This window comes from Oncorhynchus kisutch, unplaced genomic scaffold (assembly GCF_002021735.2).
Source record: "Oncorhynchus kisutch isolate 150728-3 unplaced genomic scaffold, Okis_V2 Okis04b-Okis11a_hom, whole genome shotgun sequence".
Taxonomy (NCBI): Eukaryota; Metazoa; Chordata; class Actinopteri; order Salmoniformes; family Salmonidae; genus Oncorhynchus; species Oncorhynchus kisutch.
Window position 1 is genome coordinate 3,699,526 of NW_022261981.1, and position 25,000 is coordinate 3,724,525.

The 25,000-nt window shown below is 45.5% G+C and overlaps 1 protein-coding gene across 8 annotated transcripts in view; it reads left to right on the plus strand.

The window, feature by feature from the left end:
• Positions 1-25,000, plus strand: part of LOC109876345 (exportin-1) — an 87,889-nt gene that overhangs the window by 22,201 nt on the left and 40,688 nt on the right. For all 8 annotated transcript variants that reach the window (XM_031813168.1, XM_031813161.1, XM_031813166.1 and 5 more), the window contains 4 exons: positions 3,159-3,231; positions 19,331-19,392; positions 19,513-19,557; positions 22,912-23,093. In XM_031813168.1, coding sequence (XP_031669028.1) covers positions 3,159-3,231; positions 19,331-19,392; positions 19,513-19,557; positions 22,912-23,093 — 362 coding nt within the window. The remainder of the gene's footprint in view (positions 1-3,158; positions 3,232-19,330; positions 19,393-19,512; positions 19,558-22,911; positions 23,094-25,000) is intronic.

The window sequence follows — 25,000 nt, forward strand, 5'->3', positions numbered from 1 at the left end:
AACAGTGATCCCTACTGTCTTCCACCTTTTGAAACAGTGATCCCTACTGTCTTCCACCTTACCTTTTGAAACAGTGATCCCTACTGTCCTCCACCTTACCTTTTGAAACAGTGATCCCTACTGTCCTCCACCTTACCTTTTGAAACAGTGATCCCTACTGTCCTCCATCTTACCTTTTGAAACAGTGATCCCTACTGTCCTCCACCTTACCTTTTGAAACAGTGATCCCTACTGTCCTCCACCTTACCTTTTGAAACAGTGATCCCTACTGTCTTCCACCTTACCTTTTGAAACAGTGATCCCTACTGTCTTCCACCTTACCTTTTGAAACAGTGATCCCTACTGTCTTCCACCTTACCTTTTGAAACAGTGATCCCTACTGTCCTCCACCTTACCTTTTGAAACAGTGATCCCTACTGTCTTCCACCTTACCTTTTGAAACAGTGATCCCTACTGTCTTCCACCTTACCTTTTGAAACAGTGATCCCTACTGTCCTCCACCTTACCTTTTGAAACAGTGATCCCTGCTGTCCTCCACCTTACCTTTTGAAACAGTGATCCCTACTGTCCTCCACCTTACCTTTTGAAACAGTGATCCCTACTGTCCTCCACCTTACCTTTTGAAACAGTGATCCCTACTGTCTTCCACCTTACCTTTTGAAACAGTGATCCCTACTGTCTTCCACCTTACCTTTTGAAACAGGGATCCCTACTGTCCTCCACCTTACCTTTTGAAACAGTGATCCCTACTGTCCTCCACCTTACCTTTTGAAACAGTGATCCCTACTGTCTTCCACCTTACCTTTTGAAACAGTGATCCCTACTGTCCTCCACCTTACCTTTTGAAACAGTGATCCCTACTGTCCTCCACCTTACCTTTTGAAACAGTGATCCCTACTGTCCTCCACCTTACCTTTTGAAACAGTGATCCCTACTGTCCTCCACCTTACCTTTTGAAACAGTGATCCCTACTGTCCTCCACCTTACCTTTTGAAACAGTGATCCCTACTGTCCTCCACCTTACCTTTTGAAACAGTGATCCCTACTGTCCTCCACCTTACCTTTTGAAACAGTGATCCCTACTGTCTTCCACCTTACCTTTTGAAACAGTGATCCCTACTGTCCTCCACCTTACCTTTTGAAACAGTGATCCCTACTGTCTTCCACCTTACCTTTTGAAACAGTGATCCCTACTGTCCTCCACCTTACCTTTTGAAACAGTGATCCCTACTGTCCTCCACCTTACCTTTTGAAACAGTGATCCCTACTGTCTTCCACCTTACCTTTTGAAACAGTGATCCCTACTGTCCTCCACCTTACCTTTTGAAACAGTGATCCCTACTGTCTTCCACCTTACCTTTTGAAACAGTGATCCCTACTGTCTTCCACCTTACCTTTTGAAACAGTGATCCCTACTGTCCTCCACCTTACCTTTTGAAACAGTGATCCCTACTGTCCTCCACCTTACCTTTTGAAACAGTGATCCCTACTGTCCTCCACCTTACCTTTTGAAACAGTGATCCCTACTGTCCTCCACCTTACCTTTTGAAACAGTGATCCCTACTGTCCTCCACCTTACCTTTTGAAACAGTGATCCCTACTGTCCTCCACCTTACCTTTTGAAACAGTGATCCCTACTGTCCTCCACCTTACCTTTTGAAACAGTGATCCCTACTGTCCTCCACCTTACCTTTTGAAACAGTGATCCCTACTGTCCTCCACCTTACCTTTTGAAACAGTGATCCCTACTGTCTTCCACCTTACCTTTTGAAACAGTGATCCCTACTGTCCTCCACCTTACCTTTTGAAACAGTGATCCCTACTGTCTTCCACCTTACCTTTTGAAACAGTGATCCCTACTGTCTTCCACCTTACCTTTTGAAACAGTGATCCCTACTGTCCTCCACCTTACCTTTTGAAACAGTGATCCCTACTGTCTTCCACCTTACCTTTTGAAACAGTGATCCCTACTGTCCTCCACCTTACCTTTTGAAACAGTGATCCCTACTGTCCTCCACCTTACCTTTTGAAACAGTGATCCCTACTGTCCTCCACCTTACCTTTTGAAACAGTGATCCCTACTGTCCTCCACCTTACCTTTTGAAACAGTGATCCCTACTGTCCTCCACCTTACCTTTTGAAACAGTGATCCCTACTGTCTTCCACCTTACCTTTTGAAACAGTGATCCCTACTGTCCTCCACCTTACCTTTTGAAACAGTGATCCCTGCAGTTGAAATACTGTTGATCCAAATAACAATAGACCAAATAATAAAATACAGTATTTTGTGACATTTAAGTCGTTTTTAAAAGTTTATTTTTTACTTGACTTTATAAAAGTATATAATTCATTTGATAGATATAGGACAAATGAAAACCTGTGGCTGGTCTTGCTGTTTCTTTTGAGACACACCAGTTTAAGGTGAAAATTGCACCGTTTCTAGAATGGTACCCTATTCCCTATATAGTGCACTCCTTTTAACCAGAGCTGGTAGTGCACTATATAAGGCCATTTGGCCTGATTATGTTGGTTGTTGTGAGGTTAGAGGTTTGTTAGGTGCAGTAAGACGCCAGTCTTACCCTGGTGGTTCCTAAACAGGCCGACGTTCACCTTTCTGCTGACAACCTTTTAAAACCAATTGCTTAGACTAAGTTTGTATACCAAACCTGCAATGTCTCTCAGGCTACTTGGTTTGACGTAACTAAAAACAATGGGTGGTAATAATAGTAATATGTTTATTTTTATATAGTATTCTTTATTACAAGCAGAATCTGTCACTTTTAAAAAACCAAATAAAACAGTAGTATTGAACGAAACAAATGTTGTGAGGTGTATTAGTGTTCTTCCCCTCGGTCGTTCACCTTCTGGTGTGGTCCTGGGAGAAACAGCAGGACTTCTACATGCCTTCAGCCCTACGGTGGCTCGTAGAGACCAAAACTAAAATAGCACTTTTATTGAAATGTTTACTTACTAAAAAAACTGCATGAAATGTAGTTCAAACCGATTGAAAAGGTTGAAAAAAAATCTCTTTTTTTTTTTTGACTCAATTCATGTTTTTCTTTTGTTTCTGTTGCTCCAAAATATACACCATGTTTTTAATGTTCAGCGTTGCTATGACCACTGTCACCTAGCGCTGTTTCTCTCCTTGTGCATTACAGTACTATGCTCTGCAGATTCTGGAAACAGTTATCAAAACAAGATGGAAGATTCTACCCAGAAACCAGTGTGAAGGTAAGCCTCGCTGCCCCTGTTCTTTTTTAGAAAGCCCTTTTTATGTCAGCAGTTGTCACTAAGGGCATGACAGTTACCCGGCCTAAGAGCAAGCAATGCAGAATTAATTAATTGAACCTTTATTTAACTAGGCAAGTCAGTTAACCTGTCTCGTACGCTGGCGTCCCACCTCGACAACAGCCAGTGAAATTGCAGGGCTCCAAATTCAAAACAACAGAAATCTCATAATTAAAATTCCTCAAACATACAAGTATTTTACACCATTTTAAAGATAAACTTCTTGTAAATCCAGCCACAGTGTCCGATTTCAAATAGGCTTTACGGCGAAAGCACACCAAATTATTATGTTTGGTTAGCACCTAGTCATAGAAAACCATACAGCCATTTTCCAGCCAAGGAGAGGGCTCATAAAAGTCAGAAATAGCAATTAAATGAATCACTAACCTTTGATGATCTTCATCAGATGGCACTCACAGGACTTGAGTGTTTTGAATAAATAAAATAAATGTGTGTTTTGTTCGATAAAGTTAATCTTTATGTCCAAAAACCTCATTTAAAATGGGTGTGTTATGTTCAGAAATGTCTCAAACAAACATCCAGTGAAAGTGCAGAGAGACACATCAAATAACAGAAATACTCATCATAAACATTGATAAAAGATACAAGTGTTAAACATACGAATACAGAAACTTCTCCTTAATGCAACCGCTGTCAGGCACAATGAGCGCTCTCAAAACCAAGACGAAAAGTCAAAAAAGTACAATAAAAGATAGTAGAAACATGTCAAACGATGTTTAAAATCAATCCTCGGGTTGTTTTTGTCATAATAATCAATAATATTTTAACCGGACAAAAGCTTCGTCAATAGAAAAGGTAAACAAGAAATGCGCGCTCCCGATCACGTGCTTGGTTCATGTCTGGAAATTTCCACTGTCCTCTCATTGAAAGTGCTGTATCTCCCTCATTTTTCAGAGTAAAAGCCTGAAACCGTGCCGAAAGACTGGTCACATGTTGAGGAAGCCATAGAGATCGTGAACTGGGTCCTAAGTCTTTGTATGGTGGATAGGCTTTTAATGGAAAAACATCCTTTCAAAATAATAGTACATCCTGGTTGGATTTTCCTCTGGTTTTCACCTGCCATATCAGTTCTGTTATACTCACAGACATTATTTTAACAGTTTTGGGAACTTTAGAGTGTTTTCTATCCAAATCTACTAATTATATGAATATCCTAGCTTATGGGCCTGAGTAGCAGGCAGTTTAATTTGGGCACGCTTTTCATCCAAAATTCCAAATGATGCCCCCTACCCTAGTGAAGTTAAGAACAAATTCTTATTTACAATGATGGCCTCCACCGGACAAACCCGGACGACGCTGGGTCAATTGTGCACCGCCCTATGAGACTTCCAATCACGGCTGGTTGTGATACAGCCTGGATTCGAACCAGGGTGTCTGTAGTGACGCCTCTAGCACTGAGATGCAGTGTCTCAGACCGCTGTGTCACTCGGGAGCCCAGTGGCACAGTGTCTAGAGAAAAACTCCCTAGAAGGAAGAAACCTAGAGAGGAACCAGGCTCTGAGGGGTGGCCAGTCCTCTCCTGGCTGTACTGGGTAGAGAGGAACCAGGCTCTGAGGGGTGACCTATCCTCTCCTGGCTGTACTGGGTAGAGAGGAACCAGGCTCTGAGGGGTGACCTGTCCTCTCCTGGCTGTACTGGGTAAAGAGGAACCAGGCTCTAAGGGGTGGCCAGTCCTCTCCTGTCTGTACCAGGTGGGCAATAAGGCCAGATTGTTGTAAATCAATCACCTTTCGCCCCTCTCAGCCTCGCTCGCCAACCAAACCATTCCCTCACCTCGTGTCTGAGGACAGGGTGGAACCGGACATCAGACTTTAGAATGCGTGTTGACACTACCGTAGGTGAATTTGAACACTGTATCTGTGTCTTAGTTTCATTGCTCTGTATCTTAAGACGCATGTTCTTGCTCATTAAGAGTTGGAGAAGAACCCATGGGGAGAATCAGCTGTCCTTTGGAATATTGCTCTTGACAACTCAAGACGTCTTAATTGTGGAGGCAGCGACACCCCCCACCCCCCTCTCTCTCCCCCTTAACCCGGCCGACGTGCGGTTGCCAAGTTGGGCCGTGTTCCCCTCTAAGCACGCCGGTTCATTTTCTGCTTGGCTGAGTCCTGTTCTGCAGAAAGGCTGGGTTCTGTCTCTGGCAGAACACAAGGGAAAAGCTAGGAGGGAAGAATTAAACATGCTGTTAGTTGAGGGATTGCAAAGGGACTTGGTGCTGGAACTTTTTAGCGAAGCCAGCGACCACTGGTGTGAGTCTATAAGTCCCCGCATGTTAATCTTAGTTAAAACATGTAGATGGGAAGCCATGACAGACAGGCCAAGGCTCAATATGTTGGTGGAAGATCTAGCATCAGCTACACAGGAGATCTGAACCCTCTGTACCCTCTGTAGCGCCTTGCGGTCGGAGGCCGAGCAGTTGCCATACCAGGCAGTGATGCAACCATCTAGCATCAGCTACACAGGGGATCTGATCAATTTAGGGACCAATACAGCTCTGACTTTATTGTGCAATCCCGGTCACGTCAACATTTTAATCATTTTCTTCACTAGGTAGTGTGTATATTAGACTTGGGCGGTATACTGTGTATCGGGGTATTTGGAAATAGCCACCGAATGGTTTTTCAATACAGTCTATACTGTATTTCTTTAAATTTTTTCAATAAAATTGTAATATTTAAGTAAATACCTGCAGTGGAATAGGTTAGGAGATAAAGCAGGTTGTGTTCTTCATTTCACCTGTCACATTATTTTACATTATGAAGCTTTACCGTAGTTCCCCAGAACAGTCAGTCATGTGTTTGTAAATAGCACAATGGGAGAAAGCAGGAGTCCAGCTGTGTATTGACAGGGGTCCTGTTTTATATTGAATATATTTATATATTATATATATTTTTGGCTTCAATAGAAGGATCAGGAACATGTAACTATAGTTTTCCTTCACAGAAAACACATTAGTGCAACACATTTGGCAGAAAATAACTTTTCATCAGAGGACAACAGAAGTGCAACTTTATTTGGCTGACAGCCACACCACTAAATACTTTTGTAATGAAAAAGAAAGGTATTATTTACTAAAACGATGCATGGCCTTCATATTTCTAATGTTTGTCAAAGAAAGAATGTAGCCAACTATGGCTTGGGGGGTAGAAGCTGTTAAGGAGACTTTTGGTCCTAGACTTGGCGCTCCGGTACCGCTTGCCATGTGGTAGCAGAGAAAACTGTCTATGTCTTGTTGACTGGAGTCTCTGATAATTTTATGGGCTTTCCTCTGACACTGCCTATTATATAGGTCCTGGATGGCATGAAGCTTGGCCCCAGTGATGTACTGGGCCATACACACTACCCTCTGTAGCGCCTTGCGATCGGAGGCCGAGCAGTTGTCATACCAGGCAGTGATGCAACCAGTCAGGATGCTCTCGATGGTGCAGCTGTAGAACGTTTTAAGGATGTGGAGACCCATGCCAACTCTTTTCAGTCTCCTGAGGGGCAAACGATTTTGTCCATGACTGTCTTGTTGTGTTTGGACCATGATAGGGGCCCCAGTGTTGAGGATCAGCGTGGCAGACGTGTTGTTGCCTACTCTTACCACCTGGGGGCAGCCCGTTTAAACAATGAGTTTAAACGTTATGTGCATGATAACAGCGATCACTACAGACGGGACACCAGAAATGCGTGGGCTGCATTCGGGGTTCGTTGCACTGTGCCGTCGTGATCCCGATTTCCCAGAGTTTTTCAACAATTCACACAGTTTCACACATTGTTGAAAAAGCACTAGCTAGTAAAGCTGTGGACTCGTCTCATGTCATGACACTTGCCGTTATGATTGTTAATTCGATTAGCGCGAAAGGACTTCAGCACCGCTTGTTTAAATCTTTATTAGTTGAGTTTGATGCCGCATACGGCGACCTGATTCTCCAGGCTTACGTAAGGTGGTTGAGTCGCGGGAAAGTACTGCCGCGATTGGTTGACTTGCTGCCCGAGATCAAATCATTTCTAGAGTCACGAAGTGAGGAGCGTGAGGGACTGTCTGATGATGGACAAAACAGCAAATCTGAACCATCTCCAACTATGAGCTTCAGGGAAAAGACAAAGACGTGATACACATGATCAGCGCTGTCACTGACTTTAAGACCAAGGCCTTTCAGCTGAGGAATGGAAGGCTGGTGCACTTCCCCAACCTGGAGGAAGTGTTGGAAAACATAGGAAAACAAAGATGCTTTTCTCCTGCAAGAATTCTGTTCCCCTCCTGGAGAAACTGTCATCTGAATTCAACAGGTGTTTTCAGGAGTTAAATGACACAGGGGAGGTTGTTATATTTATTTCAAACCTCCCCGTTCAGATTGAGGAGGTTGTCTGACACATTACAGATAGTATTTGTTTTACCTGTCGGAGTTGACATGGAGATAATTGAATTGCAAAATGACATCGAGTTGAAAGCAAGATCAAGAGACTGTCTCCTTTTCATCCTGCACACTTCAGGTGAAGGTCTCCTTTTCACCCTGCACACTTCAGGTGAAGGTCTCCTTTTCATCCTGCACACTTCAGGTGAAGGTCTCCTTTTCATCCTGCACACTTCAGGTGAAGGTCTCCTTTTCATCCTGCACACTTCAGGTGAAGGTCTCCTTTTCATCCTGCACACTTCAGGTGAAGGTCTCCTTTTCATCCTGCACACTTCAGGTGAAGGTCTCCTTTTCAACCTGCACACTTCAGGTGAAGGTCTCCTTTTCATCCTGCACACTTCAGGTGAAGGTCTCCTTTTCATCCTGCACACTTCAGGTGAAGGTCTCCTTTTCAACCTGCACACTTCAGGTGAAGGTCTCCTTTTCATCCTGCACACTTCAGGTGAAGGTCTTCTTTAAATCCTGCACACTTCAGGTGAAGGTCTCCTTTTCATCCTGCACACTTCAGGTGAAGGTCTCCTTTGGATCAACTGTGTCTCTGTGAAATGACAAGAGTCAAGTCAAAGAACAGGTCTTTTCTATCTGATCTCACAGACCGTCAGACTTCCTGATGGTGTGTGATCACAGCCGTCACATTGAATGTGTGTGTGTGTTAGGAGAGGGGACTCACTCACTATAATTACCCTGCTCACTATAATTACCCTACTCACTACAGTTACTCACTATAGTTACCCTACTCACTATAGTTACTCACTATAATTACCCTACTGTGTGTGTTAGGAGAGGGGACTCACTCACTATAATTACCCTGCTCACTATAATTACCCTACTCACTACAGTTACTCACTATAGTTACCCTACTCACTACAGTTACTCACTATAGTTACCCTACTCACTATAGTTACTCACTATAATTACCCTACTCACTATAGTTTCTCACTATAGTTACCCTACTCACTACAGTTACTCACTATAGTTACCCGACTCACTATAGTTACTCACTATAATTACCCTACTCACTATAATTACCCTGCTCACTATAATTACCCCGCTCACTATAATTACCCTACTCACTATAGTTACCCTACTCACTATAGTTACCCTACTCACTATAGTTACCCCGCTCACTATAATTACCCTACTCACTATAGTTACCCTACTCACTATAGTTACCTTACTCACTATAGTTACCCCGCTCACTATAATGACCCTACTCACTATAGTTACCCTACTCACTATAGTTACCCTACTCACTATAGTTACCCTACTCACTATAGTTACCCTACTCACTATAATGACCATACTCACTATAATTACTCACTATAATTACCCTGCTCACTATAGTTACTCACTATAATTACCCTACTCACTATAATTACCCTACTCACTATAGTTACTCACTATAGTTACCCTACTCACTATAATTACCCTACTCACTATAGTTACCCTACTCACTATAATTACCCTAGTCACTATAGTTACCCTACTCACTATAGTTACCCTACTCACTATAGTTACCCTACCCACTATAGTTACTCACTATAGTTACCCTACTCACTATAATTACCCTACTCACTTTAGTTACCCTACTCACAATAATTACCCTACTCACTATAGTTACTCACTATAATTGCTCTACTCACTATAATTACCCTACTCACTATAATTGCCCTACTCACTATAATTGCCCTACTCACTATAATTGTCCTACTCACTATAGTTACCCTACTCACTATAGTTACCCTACTCACTATAGTTACCCTACTCACTATAGTTACCCTACTCACAATAGTTACCCTACACTCACTATAATTACCCTACTCACTATAGTTACTCACTATAATTACCCTACTCACTATAGTTACCCTACTCACTATAGTTACCCTACTCACTATAGTTACCCTACTCACTATAATTACCCTACTCAGTATAGTTACCCTACTCACTATAATTAGCCTACTCACTATAATTACCCTACTCACTATAGTTACTCACTATAGTTACCCCGCTCACTATAATTACCCTACTCACTATAGTTACCCCGCTCACTATAATTACCCTACTCACTATAATTACCCTACTCACTATAATTACCCTACTCACTATAATTACCCTACTCACTATAGTTACCCTACTCACTATAGTTACCCTACTCACTATAATTACCCTACTCACTATAGTTACCCTACTCACTATAGTTACCCTACTCACTATAATTACCCTACTCACTATAATTACCCTACTCACTATAGTTACCCTACTCACTATAGTTACCCTACTCACTATAGTTACCCTACTCACTATAATTACCCTACTCACTATAGTTGTGCTACTGAATATATTTATGACACTGACTTGGCCCATACTACCGCCTGCATCTTACTACTGCTAGTGGGCTGTACACATTATGTTTTGACAAATAAGGAAATGTCGTTTATTGAACTGTAGCTCCAGCCAAATGCTATTTTGTGCCTTTTATTGTAAAGGCACAGTGTTTATTTTGTTTCATGTCCTGTTGTTAAACCGACGCACAACAAAAGTGTAGTGATGTGTTTTCTCTACAACTTCTGCAACCTTCTCCTTCTGCTGACTGGTGTTCTCAGCTACCACCTACTGGTGTGGCCCTGTAATGTTTATCAGGAAACAGTTCTAATCTACTGGTGTGGCCCTGTAATGTTTATCAGGAAACAGTTCTAATCTACTGGGGTGGCCCTGTAATGTTTATCATATAGAATGTAATTGTAGGCTGTAGAGGTGGATCAGAGAATCACCAGCAGCAAGAACGACATCATTGATGTATACAGAGAAGATAGTCGGCCCGAGAATTGAACCCTGTGGCACCCCCATAGAGACTGCCAGAGGTCTGGACAACAGGCCCTCCAATTTGACACACTGAACTCTATCTGAGAAGTAGTTTGGGAACCAGGTGAAGAAGTCATTTGAGAAACCAAGGCTGTTGAATATGCCGATAAGAATGTGGTGATTGACAGAGTCGAAAGCCTTGGCCAGGTCGATGAATACGGCTGCACAGTATTGTCTCTTATCGATGGCAGTTATGATATTATTTAGGACCTTGAGCGTGGCTGAGGTGCACCCATGACCAGCTCGGAAGCCAGATTGCATAGCGGAGAAGGTAAGGTGGGATTGAAATGGTCTGTGATCTGTTTGTTAACTTGGCTTTCGAAGACCTTAGGGAGGCAGGGTAGAATAGATATAGGTCTGTAGCAGTTTGGGTCTAGAGTATCTCCCCCTTTGAAGAGGGGGATGACCGCGGCAGCTTTCCAATCTTTGGGGATCTCAGACGATGCTGAGAGGTTGAACAGGCTAGTAATAAGGGTTGCAACAATTTCGGGAGATAATTTTAAAAAGAGAGGGTCCAGATTGTCTAGCCCGGCTGATTTGTAGGGGTCCAGATTTTGCAGCTCTTTCAGAACATCAGCTGAATGGATTTGGGAGAAGGAGAAATGGTGGAGGCTTGGGCGAGTTGCTGTGGGGGGTGCAGTGCTGTTGACCAGGGTATGGGTAGCCAGGTGGAATGCATGGCCAGCCGTAGAAAAATGCTTATTGAAATTCTCAATTATCATGGATTTATCGGTGGTGATAGTGTTACCTAGCGTCAGTGCAGTGGGCAGCTGGGAGGAGCTGCTCTTATTCTCCATGGACTTTACAGTGTCCCAGAACTTTTTTGAGTTTGTGCTACAGGATAAAAAAAATATATATTTGAAAAAGCTAGCCTTAGCTTTCCTAACTGCTGTGAAGTTATGTAAACTACCTGAAGCTGGTTAGCTTTAGAAAACCCAGAGTAGATGTAGCTGGCTTCGTAGGATACCCCTCTGGTGTTGTGAGATCTGATGAAGCTTGACTGCTACGAAGACGACCTGGACACCCCCGTTGTTGAATTTCTCCACTCTTCTGTATTTCTACTCAGTTACTGTCATGGCACTATGGTGAGAGTTAGGGTGCTTGGAACCAAACAGAACTGGGGAGGGACTTGGAATCAAACAGAACTGGGGAGGGACTTGGAACCAAACAGAACTAGGGAGGGACTTGGAACCAAACAGAACTGGGGAGGGACTTGGAACCAAACAGAACTGGGGAGGGACTTGGAACCAAACAGAACTGGGGAGGGACTTGGAACCAAACAGAACTGGGGAGGGACTTGGAACCAAACAGAACCGGGGAGGACCCCCCCCCCCCCCGAATTTGTCCAATAGAAAGTCTTGTTTTCGCTGCAAAACATTTTCTGTTTTACAACGGTTTGGACCAATGATCCACCCCCCCAACTAAGTAACCAATCCGGTCCTCATACCATCATAGCCACCTAATCATCCCCAGCTTCCAATTGGCTCGTTCATCCCCTCTCCCCTGTAACTCTTCTCCAGGTCGTTTCTGTAAAAGACAATGTGTTCTCATCAACGTAGCTGGTCAACTAAGGGTTAATAATAATGCCGCTGTACAGACTAGTAGGTGGTCTGTGTGCAGCTTGTTTAAAATCAGCCAGTGTCAGTTCAGTTCAGCAGCTAGCTACATTACACAGTAACAGTATGCATGACAGCAAGCAGCAGACACCTATCAATGCTCTGCTTGCTCACTGGGTTCCACTAAAGCAGATATGTGTATCAGCCAATGCCCAGCTGTTGGTCCAGTAGATTCTAGATTCACACCTTGTGAAGCAGCACTGTGTTCTGGGTCACTGATTATGTTGTTACCTGCTCTGTAAGGAAGTGTTGTGTACAAACCTGTGCTCTGTACGCTCTGGTGATCTGATCTGATCCTGTTGTTTCTGGGGCGGCAGGGTAGCCTAGTGGTTAGAGTGTAGGGACGGCAGGGTAGCCTAGTGGTTAGAGTGTAGGGACGGCAGGGTAGCCTAGTGGTTAGAGTGTAGGGACGGCAGGCTGGCCTAGTGGTTAGAGTGTTGGACCAGTAACCGAAAGGTTGCAAGTTCGAATCCCCGCGCTGACAAGGTACAAATCTGTCGTTCTGCCCCTGAACAGGCAGTTAACCCACTGTTCCTAGGCCGTCATTGAAAATAAGAATTTGTTCTTAACTGACTTGCCTAGTAAAAGAAAGGTTAAAATATATATATATATATTTTTATTTTTATTTTAATTAAATTCCGCTGGTCTCTGATCCGATCCTGTTGTTTCTGCTGGTCTCTGATCTGATCCTGTTGTTTCTGCTGGTCTCTGATCTGATCCTGTTGTTTCTGCTGGTCTCTGATCTGATCCTGTTGTTTCTGCTGGTCTCTGATCTGATCCTGTTGTTTCTGCTGGTCTCTGATCTGATCCTGTTGTTTCTGCTGGTCTCTGATCTGATCCTGTTGTTTCTACTGGTCTCTGATCTGATCCTGTTGTTTCTGCTGGTCTCTGATCTGATCCTGTTGTTTCTGCTGGTCTCTGATCCGATCCTGTTGTTTCTGCTGGTCTCTGATCCGATCCTGTTGTTTCCGCTGGTCTCTGATCTGATCCTGTTGTTTCTGCTGGTCTCTGATCTGATCCTGTTGTTTCCGCTGGTCTCTGACCTGATCCTGTTGTTTCTGCTGGTCTCTGATCTGATCCTGTTGTTTCTGCTGGTCTCTGATCTGATCCTGTTGTTTCTGCTGGTCTCTGATCCTGTTGTTTCTGCTGGTCTCTGATCCTGTTGTTTCTGCTGGTCTCTGATCTGATCCTGTTGTTTCTGCTGGTCTCTGATCTGATCCTGTTGTTTCTGCTGGTCTCTGATCTGATCCAGTTGTTTCTGCTGGTCTCTGATCTGATCCTGTTGTTTCTGCTGGTCTCTGATCTGATCCTGTTGTTTATGCTGGTCTCTGATCTGATCCTGTTGTTTCTACTGGTCTCTGATCTGATCCTGTTGTTTCTGCTGGTCTCTGATCTGATCCTGTTGTTTCTGCTGGTCTCTGATCCGATCCTGTTGTTTCTGCTGGTCTCTGATCCGATCCTGTTGTTTCCGCTGGTCTCTGATCTGATCCTGTTGTTTCTGCTGGTCTCTGATCTGATCCTGTTGTTTCTGCTGGTCTCTGACCTGATCCTGTTGTTTCTGCTGGTCTCTGATCTGATCCTGTTGTTTCTGCTGGTCTCTGATCTGATCCTGTTGTTTCTGCTGGTCTCTGATCCTGTTGTTTCTGCTGGCCACTGATCTGATCCTGTTGTTTCTGCTGGTCTCTGATCTGATCCTGTTGTTTCTGCTGGTCTCTGATCTGATCCTGTTGTGTCTGCTGGTCTCTGATCTGATCCTGTTGTTTCTGCTTGTCTCTGATCTGATCCTGCTGTTTCTGCTGGTCTCTGATCTGATCCTGTTGTTTCAAGCTGGTCTCTGATCTGATCCTGTTGTTTCTGCTGGTCTCTGATCTGATCCTGTTGTTTCTGCGGGTCTCTGATCCTGTTGTTTCTGCTGGTCTCTGATCCTGTTGTTTCTGCTGGTCTCTGATCCTGTTGTTTCTGCTGGTCTCTGATCTGATCCTGTTGTTTCTGCTGGTCTCTGATCCTGTTATTTCTGCTGGTCTCTGATCTGATCCTGTTGTTTCTGCTGGTCTCTGATCCTGTTGTTTCTGCTGGTCTCTGATCCTGTTGTTTCTGCTGGTCTCTGATCCTGTTGTTTCTGCTGGTCTCTGATCTGATCCTGTTTCTGCTGGTCTCTGATCTGATCCTGTTGTTTCTGCTGGTCTCTGATCCGATCCTGTTGTTTCCGCTGGTCTCTGATCCGATCCTGTTGTTTCCGCTGGTCTCTGATCTGATCCTGTTGTTTCTGCTTGTCTCTGATCTGATCCTGTTGTTTCTGCTGGTCTCTGATCCTGTTGTTTCTACTGGTCTCTGATCTGATCCTGTTGTTTCTGCTTGTCTCTGATCTGATCCTGTTGTTTCTGCTGGTCTCTGATCTGATCCTGTTGTTTCTACTGGTCTCTGATCTGATCCTGTTGTTTCTGCTGGTCTCTGATCCTGTTGTTTCTGCTGGTCTCTGATCTGATCCTGTTGTTTCTACTGGTCTCTGATCTGATCCTGTTGTTTCTGCTGGTCTCTGATCTGATCCTGTTGTTTCTACTGGTCTCTGATCTGATCCTGTTGTTTCTGCTGGTCTCTGATCTGATCCTGTTGTTTCTGCTGGTCTCTGATCCGATCCTGTTGTTTCTGCTGGTCTCTGATCCGATCCTGTTGTTTCCGCTGGTCTCTGATCTGATCCTGTTGTTTCTGCTGGTCTCTGATCTGATCCTGTTGTTTCCGCTGGTCTCTGACCTGATCCTGTTGTTTCTGCTGGTCTCTGATCTGATCCTGTTGTTTCTGCTGGTCTCTGATCTGATCCTGTTGTTTCTGCTGGTCTCTGATCCTGTTGTTTCTGCTGGTCTCTGATCCTGTTGTTTCTGCTGGTCTCTGATCTGATCCTGTTGTTTCTGCTGGTCTCTGATCTGATCCTGTTGTTTCTGCTGGTCTCTGATCTGATCCAGTTGTTTCTGCTGGTCTCTGATCTGATCCTGTTGTTTCTGCTGGTCTCTGATCTGATCCTGTTGTTTCTGCTGGTCTCTGATCTGATCCTGTTGTTTCTACTGGTCTCTGATCTGATCCTGTTGTTTCTGCTGGTCTCTGATCTGATCCTGTTGTTTCTGCTGGTCTCTGATCCGATCCTGTTGTTTCTGCTGGTCTCTGATCGATCCTGTTGTTTCCGCTGGTCTCTGATCTGATCCTGTTGTTTCTGCTGGTCTCTGATCTGATCCTGTTGTTTCTGCTGGTCTCTGACCTGATCCTGTTGTTTCTGCTGGTCTCTGATCTGATCCTGTTGTTTCTGCTGGTCTCTGATCTGATCCTGTTGTTTCTGCTGGTCTCTGATCCTGTTGTTTCTGCTGGCCACTGATCTGATCCTGTTGTTTCTGCTGGTCTCTGATCTGATCCTGTTGTTTCTGCTGGTCTCTGATCTGATCCTGTTGTGTCTGCTGGTCTCTGATCTGATCCTGTTGTTTCTGCTTGTCTCTGATCTGATCCTGCTGTTTCTGCTGGTCTCTGATCTGATCCTGTTGTTTCAAGCTGGTCTCTGATCTGATCCTGTTGTTTCTGCTGGTCTCTGATCTGATCCTGTTGTTTCTGCGGGTCTCTGATCCTGTTGTTTCTGCTGGTCTCTGATCCTGTTTGTTTCTGCTGGTCTCTGATCCTGTTGTTTCTGCTGGTCTCTGATCTGATCCTGTTGTTTCTGCTGGTCTCTGATCCTGTTATTTCTGCTGGTCTCTGATCTGATCCTGTTTGTTTCTGCTGGTCTCTGATCCTGTTGTTTCTGCTGGTCTCTGATCCTGTTGTTTCTGCTGGTCTCTGATCCTGTTGTTTCTGCTGGTCTCTGATCTGATCCTGTTTCTGCTGGTCTCTGATCTGATCCTGTTGTTTCTGCTGGTCTCTGATCCGATCCTGTTGTTTCTGCTGGTCTCTGATCCGATCCTGTTGTTTCCGCTGGTCTCTGATCTGATCCTGTTGTTTCTGCTTGTCTCTGATCTGATCCTGTTGTTTCTGCTGGTCTCTGATCCTGTTGTTTCTACTGGTCTCTGATCTGATCCTGTTGTTTCTGCTTGTCTCTGATCTGATCCTGTTGTTTCTGCTGGTCTCTGATCTGATCCTGTTGTTTCTACTGGTCTCTGATCTGATCCTGTTGTTTCTGCTGGTCTCTGATCCTGTTGTTTCTGCTGGTCTCTGATCTGATCCTGTTGTTTCTACTGGTCTCTGATCTGATCCTGTTGTTTCTGCTGGTCTCTGATCCTGTTGTTTCTACTGGTCTCTGATCTGATCCTGTTGTTTCTGCTGGTCTCTGATCTGATCCTGTTGTTTCTACTGGTCTCTGATCTGATCCTGTTGTTTCTGCTGGTCTCTGATCTGATCCTGTGTTTCTACTGGTCTCTGATCTGATCCTGTTGTTTCTGCTTGTCTCTGATCTGATCCTGTTGTTTCTGCTGGTCTCTGATCTGATCCTGTTGTTTCTGCTGGTCTCTGATCCTGTTGTTTCTACTGGTCTCTGATCTGATCCTGTTGTTTCTGCTTGTCTCTGATCTGATCCTGTTGTTTCTACTGGTCTCTGATCTGATCCTGTTGTTTCTACTGGTCTCTGATCTGATCCTGTTGTTTCTGCTGGTCTCTGATCCTGTTGTTTCTGCTGGTCTCTGATATGATCCTGTTGTTTCTACTGGTCTCTGATCTGATCCTGTTGTTTCTGCTGGTCTCTGATCCTGTTGTTTCTACTGGTCTCTGATCTGATCCTGTTGTTTCTGCTGGTCTCTGATCCTGTTGTTTCTGCTGGTCCCTGATCTGATCCTGTTGTTTCTGCTGGTCTCTGATCTGATCCTGTTGTTTCTGCTGGTCTCTGATCTGATCCTGTTGTTTCTGCTGGTCTCTGATCTGATCCTGTTGTTTCTGCTGGTCTCTGATCTGATCCTGTTGTTTCTGCTGGTCTCTGATCTGATCCTGTTGTTTCTGCTGGTCTCTGATCTGATCCTGTTGTTTCTGCTGGTCTCTGATCTGATCCTGTTGTTTCTGCTGGTCTCTGATCTGATCCTGTTGTTTCTGCTGGTCTCTGATCCGATCCTGTTGTTTCTGCTGGTCTCTGATCCGATCCTGTTGTTTCCGCTGGTCTCTGATCTGATCCTGTTGTTTCTGCTGGTCTCTGATCTGATCCTGTTGTTTCTGCTGGTCTCTGACCTGATCCTGTTGTTTCTGCTGGTCTCTGATCTGATCCTGTTGTTTCTGCTGGTCTCTGATCTGATCCTGTTGTTTCTGCTGGTCTCTGATCCTGTTGTTTCTTCTGCTGGTCACTGATCTGATCCTGTTGTTTCTGCTGGTCTCTGATCTGATCCTGTTGTTTCTGCTGGTCTCTGATCTGATCCTGTTGTGTCTGCTGGTCTCTGATCTGATCCTGTTGTTTCTGCTTGTCTCTGATCTGATCCTGCTGTTTCTGCTGGTCTCTGATCTGATCCTGTTGTTTCAAGCTGGTCTCTGATCTGATCCTGTTGTTTCTGCTGGTCTCTGATCTGATCCTGTTGTTTTCTGCGGGTCTCTGATCCTGTTGTTTCTGCTGGTCTCTGATCCTGTTGTTTCTGCTGGTCTCTGATCCTGTTGTTTCTGCTGGTCTCTGATCTGATCCTGTTGTTTCTGCTGGTCTCTGATCCTGTTATTTCTGCTGGTCTCTGATCTGATCCTGTTGTTTCTGCTGGTCTCTGATCCTGTTGTTTCTGCTGGTCTCTGATCCTGTTGTTTCTGCTGGTCTCTGATCCTGTTGTTTCTGCTGGTCTCTGATCTGATCCTGTTTCTGCTGGTCTCTGATCTGATCCTGTTGTTTCTGCTGGTCTCTGATCCGATCCTGTTGTTTCTGCTGGTCTCTGATCCGATCCTGTTGTTTCCGCTGGTCTCTGATCTGATCCTGTTGTTTCTGCTTGTCTCTGATCTGATCCTGTTGTTTCTGCTGGTCTCTGATCCTGTTGTTTCTACTGGTCTCTGATCTGATCCTGTTGTTTCTGCTTGTCTCTGATCTGATCCTGTTGTTTCTGCTGGTCTCTGATCTGATCCTGTTGTTTCTACTGGTCTCTGATCTGATCCTGTTGTTTCTGCTGGTCTCTGATCCTGTTGTTTCTGCTGGTCTCTGATCTGATCCTGTTGTTTCTACTGGTCTCTGATCTGATCCTGTTGTTTCTGCTGGTCTCTGATCCTGTTGTTTCTACTGGTCTCTGATCTGATCCTGTTGTTTCTGCTGGTCTCTGATCTGATCCTGTTGTTTCTACTGGTCTCTGATCTGATCCTGTTGTTTTCTGCTGGTCTCTGATCTGATCCTGTTGTTTCTACTGGTCTCTGATCTGATCCTGTTGTTTCTGCTTGTCTCTGATCTGATCCTGTTGTTTCTGCTGGTCTCTGATCTGATCCTGTTGTTTCTGCTGGTCTCTGATCCTGTTGTTTCTACTGGTCTCTGATCTGATCCTGTTGTTTCTGCTTGTCTCTGATCTGATCCTGTTGTTTCTACTGGTCTCTGATCTGATCCTGTTGTTTCTACTGGTCTCTGATCTGATCCTGTTGTTTCTGCTGGTCTCTGATCCTGTTGTTTCTGCTGGTCTCTGATATGATCCTGTTGTTTCTACTGGTCTCTGATCTGATCCTGTTGTTTCTGCTGGTCTCTGATCCTGTTGTTTCTACTGGTCTCTGATCCTGTTGTTTCTGCTGGTCTCTGATCCTGTTGTTTCTGCTGGTCCCTGATCTGATCCTGTTGTTTCTGCTGGTCTCTGATCTGATCCTGTTGTTTCTGCTGGTCTCTGATCTGATCCTGTTGTTTTCTGCTGGTCTCTGATCTGATCCTGTTGTTTCTGCTGGTCTCTGATCTGATCCTGTTGTTTCTGCTGGTCTCTGATCTGATCCTGTTGTTTCTGCTGGTCTCTGATCTGATCCTGTTGTTTCTGCTGGTCTCTGATCTGATCCTGTTGTTCTGCTGGTCTCTGATCTGATCCTGTTGTTTCTGCTGGTCTCTGATCCTGTTGTTTCTACTGGTCTCTGATCTGATCCTGTTGTTTCTACTGGTCTCTGATCTGATCCTGTTGTTTCTACTGGTCTCTGATCTGATCCTGTTGTTTCTGCTGGTCTCTGATCTGATCCTGTTGTTTCTGCTTGTCTCTGCAGGTATTAAAAAGTATGTTGTTGGACTAATTATCAAGACGTCGTCGGACGCTACAATGGTCGAGGTGAGGGGCTGAGACATGTCATGTTAATAATATGAGGATAAACTCCCCTGTCAGATGGAGCTGGTAATTGTTACCGGGATGATAACAGCATGTTGACACCGCTCTCATTTATCTTTTCAGAAAGAGAAAGTGTACATTGGAAAGCTGAACATGATCCTTGTTCAGGTAAGGGAGTGAGTGAGTGAGTCAGTGAGTGAGTGAGACAGTGAGACAGTGAGTCAGTGAGTGAGACAGTGAGTGAGTGAGTGAGTGAGTGAGACAGTGAGCGAGTGAGACAGTGAGCGAGTGAGACAGTGAGCGAGTGAGACAGTGAGCGAGTGAGACAGTGAGCGAGTGGAGACAGTGAGCGAGTGAGACAGTGAGCGAGTGAGACAGTGAGCGAGTGAGACAGTGAGCGAGTGAGACAGTGAGCGAGGGAGACAGTGAGTGAGGGAGACAGTGAGTGAGGGAGACAGTGAGTGAGGGAGACAGTGAGTGAGTGAGGGAGACAGTGAGTGAGTGAGTGAGACAGTGAGTGAGGGAGACAGTGAGCGAGGGAGACAGTGAGCGAGGGAGACAGTGAGCGAGGGAGACAGTGAGCGAGGGAGACAGTGAGCGAGGGAGACAGTGAGCGAGGGAGACAGTGAGCGAGGGAGACAGTGAGCGAGGGAGACAGTGAGCGAGTGGGACAGTGAGCGAGTGAGACAGTGAGTGAGTGAGACAGTGAGTGAGTGAGACAGTGAGTGAGTGAGACTGAGTGAGTGAGACAGTGAGTGAGTGAGACAGTGAGTGAGTGAGACAGTGAGTGAGTGTGACAGTGAGTGAGTGAGACAGTGAGTGAGACAGTGAGTGAGTGAGACAGTGAGTGAGTGTGACAGTGAGTGAGTGAGACAGTGAGTGAGTGAGACAGTGAGTGAGTGAGACAGTGAGTGAGTGAGACAGTGAGTGAGTGAGACAGTGAGTGAGTGAGACCGTGAGTGAGACAGTGAGTGAGTGAGCGAGACAGTGAGTGAGTGAGACAGTGAGTGAGTCAGTGAGTGAGTGAGTCAGTGAGTGTGTGTATGTGTGCACACGCGTGTGCGTGAGCGAGTGAGTGTGTGTGTACCTACTAACATTGCTGTTCTCCTGTCTGTGAATGAACTAGGATGCTCTCTTTATAACTAGGACTCAGGTGTGCTGCTCAGCTTCATCTGGGCAAGAGTCCTCCAATCTGTGTGTGTAACTGTGTGTGTGTTTATTCATACGTGTGTATCATGTGTGTGTACAGCTGACTGTAGCTGCATGAGTCTCTGTTTTATTGAGTGTGAGTCAGTGTGCCTGCATCAGCTGATGTTGTTTTGTCCTGAAGAGACCAACCAGGTCAGAGTGTCTCAGCATCTACTGACTGTTCTGACAGGTGTGAGGGGTGTGTGAGGGGTGTGTGAGGGGGTGTGTGAGGGGTGTGTGAGGGGGTGTGTGAGGGGGTGTGTGTGTGTGAGGGGGTGTGTGTGTGTGAGGGGGTGTGTGTGTGTTGAGGGGGTGTGTGTGTGTGAGGGGGTGTGTGTGTGTGAGGGGTGTGTGTGTGTGAGGGAGTGTGTGTGTGCGAGGGGGTGTGTGTATATGAGGGGGGTGTATAAGGGGGTGTGTAAGTAAGGGTGTGTGTGTGTAAGGGTGGTAGTTTGGTGAATCACACACTTATTAAGGAATGAGTAACCTTCCCTGAGAACAGCATTAGCTCCCAGAACTAATAATGGCTATAGGCTTTAGCACAGCAAGCTAGCGTACAGAGCCTTCAGAAAGGGGTTTGTGTTTATTATGGATCCTCTTCCTGGGGTCCAGATAAATGAAGGCAGTTTATACCATTTTAAAAACAATACATTCACAGATTTCACAACACACTGTGTGTCCTCAGGACCTTACTCCACCACTACCACATATCTACAACACACTGTGTGTCCTCAGGCCCCTACTCCACCACTACCACACATCTACAACACACTGTGTGTCCTCAGGCCCCTACTCCACCACTACCACATATCTACAACACACTGTGTGTCCTCAGGACCTTACTCCACCACTACCACATATCTACAACACACTGTGTGTCCTCAGGACCCTACTCCACCACTACTACATATCTACAACACACTGTGTGTCCTCAGGCCCCTACTCCACCACATATCTACAACACACTGTGTGTCCTCAGGACCTTACTCCACCACTACCACATATCTACAACACACTGTGTGCCCTCAGGCCCCTACTCCACCACTACCACATATCTACAACACACTGTGTGTCCTCAGGCCCCTACTCCACCACTACCACACATCTACAACACACTGTGTGTCCTCAGGCCCCTACTCCACCACTACCACACATCTACAACACACTGTGTGCCCTCAGGCCCCTACTCCACCACTACCACATATCTACAACACACTGTGTGTGCTCAGGACCCTACTCCACCACTACCACATATCTACAACACACTGTGTGTCCTCAGGACCCTACTCCACCACTACCACATATCTACAACACACTGTGTGTCCTCAGGACCCTACTCCACCACTACCACATATCTACAGTACTAAATCTGTCTGTGTGTGTGTATGTATGTGTGTGTGTACCTACAGTATGTCTGTATTGTGTGTGTGTGTGTACCTACAGTATGTCTGTATTGTGTGTGTGTGTGTGTACCTACAGTATGTCTGTATTGTGTGTGTGTGTGTACCTACAGTATGTCTGTATTGTGTGTGTGTGTGTGTGTGTGTGTGTGTGTGTGTGTGTGTGTGTGTGTGTGTGTGTGTACCTACAGTATGTCTGTATTGTGTGTGTGTGTGTGTGTGTGTGTGTGTGTGTGTGTGTGTGTGTGTGTGTGTGTGTGTGTGTGTGTGTGTGTGTGTGTGTGTGTGTGTGTGTGTGTGTGTGTGTGTCTGTATTGTGTGTGTGTGTACCTACAGTATGTCTGTATTGTGTGTGTGTGTGTGTGTGTGTACCTACGGTATGTCTGTATTGTGTGTGTGTGTGTGTGTGTGTGTGTGTGTGTGTGCCTACGGTATGTCTGTATTGTGTGTGTGTGTGTGTGTACCTACGGTATGTCTGTATTGTGTGTGTGTGTGTGTGTGTGTACCTACGGTATGTCTGTATTGTGTGTGTGTGTGTGTGTGTGTGTGTGTGTGTGTGTGTGTGTGTGTGTGTGTGTGTGTGTGTGTGTGTGTGTGTGTGTGTGTGTGTGTGTGTGTGTGTGTGTGTGTGTGTGTGTGTGTGTGTGTACCTACGGTATGTCTGTATTGTGTGTGTGTGTGTGTGTGTGTACCTACGGTATGTCTGTATTGTGTGTGTGTGTGTGTGTGTGTGTGTCTAGGGTATGTCTGTATTGTGTGTGTGTGTGTGTGTGTGTGTGTGTGTGTGTGTGTGTGTGTGTGTGTGTGTGTGTGTGTGCCTACGGTATGTCTGTATTGTGTGTGTGTGTTGGCATGCATCCGCTAGTGGGTGTTTGCATGTATGACTGATTGTTTATATTAATGTGTGTGTAAACCTCTCCTCCTTTCCCTCCAGATCCTGAAGCAGGAGTGGCCCAAGCACTGGCCCACGTTCATCAGTGACATCGTGGGAGCCAGCCGCACCAGCGAGAGCCTCTGTCAGAACAACATGATCATCCTCAAGCTGCTCAGTGAGGAGGTGTTTGACTTCTCTAGTGGACAGATGACCCAGGTCAAGGCCAAGCACCTCAAAGACAGGTAATATATTAATATACTGTATATATATACACCACTTAGCAGACACGTTTGTCCAAAGCCACTTAGTCATGTGTGTATACATTTTCTGTATATGTCCCGGGAATCGAACCCACAATCCTAGCGTTTCAATCGCCATCCTCTACCAACTGAGTCATACATACAGGACCACTCTTTTATATAATGTAGCACCTCACAGCTGTTAGTACCAGGCTCTTCCAACAGCTGTTAGTACCAGGCTCTACCAACAGCTGTTAGTACCCTGCTCTACCAACAGCTGTTAGTACCCTGCTCTACCAACAGCTGTTAGTACCCTGCTCTACCAACAGCTGTTAGTACCCTGCTCTACCAACAGCTGTTAGTACCCTGCTCTACCAACAGCTGTTAGTACCAGGCTCTACCAACAGCTGTTAGTACCAGGCTCTACCAACAGCTGTTAGTACCCTGCTCTACCAACAGCTGTTAGTACCCTGCTCTACCAACAGCTGTTAGTACCCTGCTCTACCAACAGCTGTTAGTACCAGGCTCTACCAACAGCTGTTAGTACCCTGCTCTACCAACAGCTGTTAGTACCCTGCTCTACCAACAGCTGTTAGTACCAGGCTCTTCCAACAGCTGTTAGTACCCTGCTCTACCAACAGCTGTTAGTACCAGGCTCTACCAACAGCTGTTAGTACCAGGCTCTACCAACAGCTGTTAGTACCCTGCTCTACCAACAGCTGTTAGTACCCTGCTCTACCAACAGCTGTTAGTACCAGGCTCTACCAACAGCTGTTAGTACCCTGCTCTACCAACAGCTGTTAGTACCAGGCTCTACCAATAGCTGTTCGTACCCTGCTCTACCAACAGCTGTTAGTACCCTGCTCTACCAACAGCTGTTAGTACCAGGCTCTACCAACAGCTGTTAGTACCAGGCTCTACCAACAGCTGTTAGTACCAGGCTCTACCAACAGCTGTTAGTACCCTGCTCTACCAACAGCTGTTAGTACCCTTCTCTACCAACAGCTGTTAGTACCAGGCTCTACCAACAGCTGTTAGTACCAGGCTCTACCAACAGCTGTTAGTACCAGGCTCTACCAACAGCTGTTAGTACCAGGCTCTACCAACAGCTGTTAGTACCCTGCTCTACCAACAGCTGTTAGTACCCTGCTCTACCAACAGCTGTTAGTACCAGGCTCTACCAACAGCTGTTAGTACCCTGCTCTACCAACAGCTGTTAGTACCAGGCTCTACCAACAGCTGTTAGTACCAGGCTCTACCAACAGCTGTTAGTACCAGGCTCTACCAACAGCTGTTAGTACCAGGCTCTACCAACAGCTGTTAGTACCAGGCTCTACCAACAGCTGTTAGTACCCTGCTCTACCAACAGCTGTTAGTACCAGGCTCTACCAACAGCTGTTAGTACCAGGCTCTACCAACAGCTGTTAGTACCAGGCTCTACCAACAGCTGTTAGTACCAGGCTCTACCAACAGCTGTTAGTACCAGGCTCTACCAACAGCTGTTAGTACCCTGCTCTACCAACAGCTGTTAGTACCAGGCTCTACCAACAGCTGTTAGTACCAGGCTCTACCAACAGCTGTTAGTACCAGGCTCTACCAACAGCTGTTAGTACCAGGCTCTACCAACAGCTGTTAGTACCCTGCTCTACCAATAGCTGTTCGTATAGCTGAGAAAAGACTAGAACTTCAAACATTGTGGTCTTCTGATATGTGCAGTGTGACTGCTTCCTGGTAGGGTTTTCATATCAATGTGGATCTTGAAATCTGATCAGCAGTGCAGCGTGACTGCAGTAAGGACCCCCTGGAACGCGCCCCTGGTCTGCACCTCAGACAGTGATGCCCTACATATCTCAGAGACTGATAAACTCTCACCACAATCAATAGGCCAGAATGTCTGCACCACAGAACCA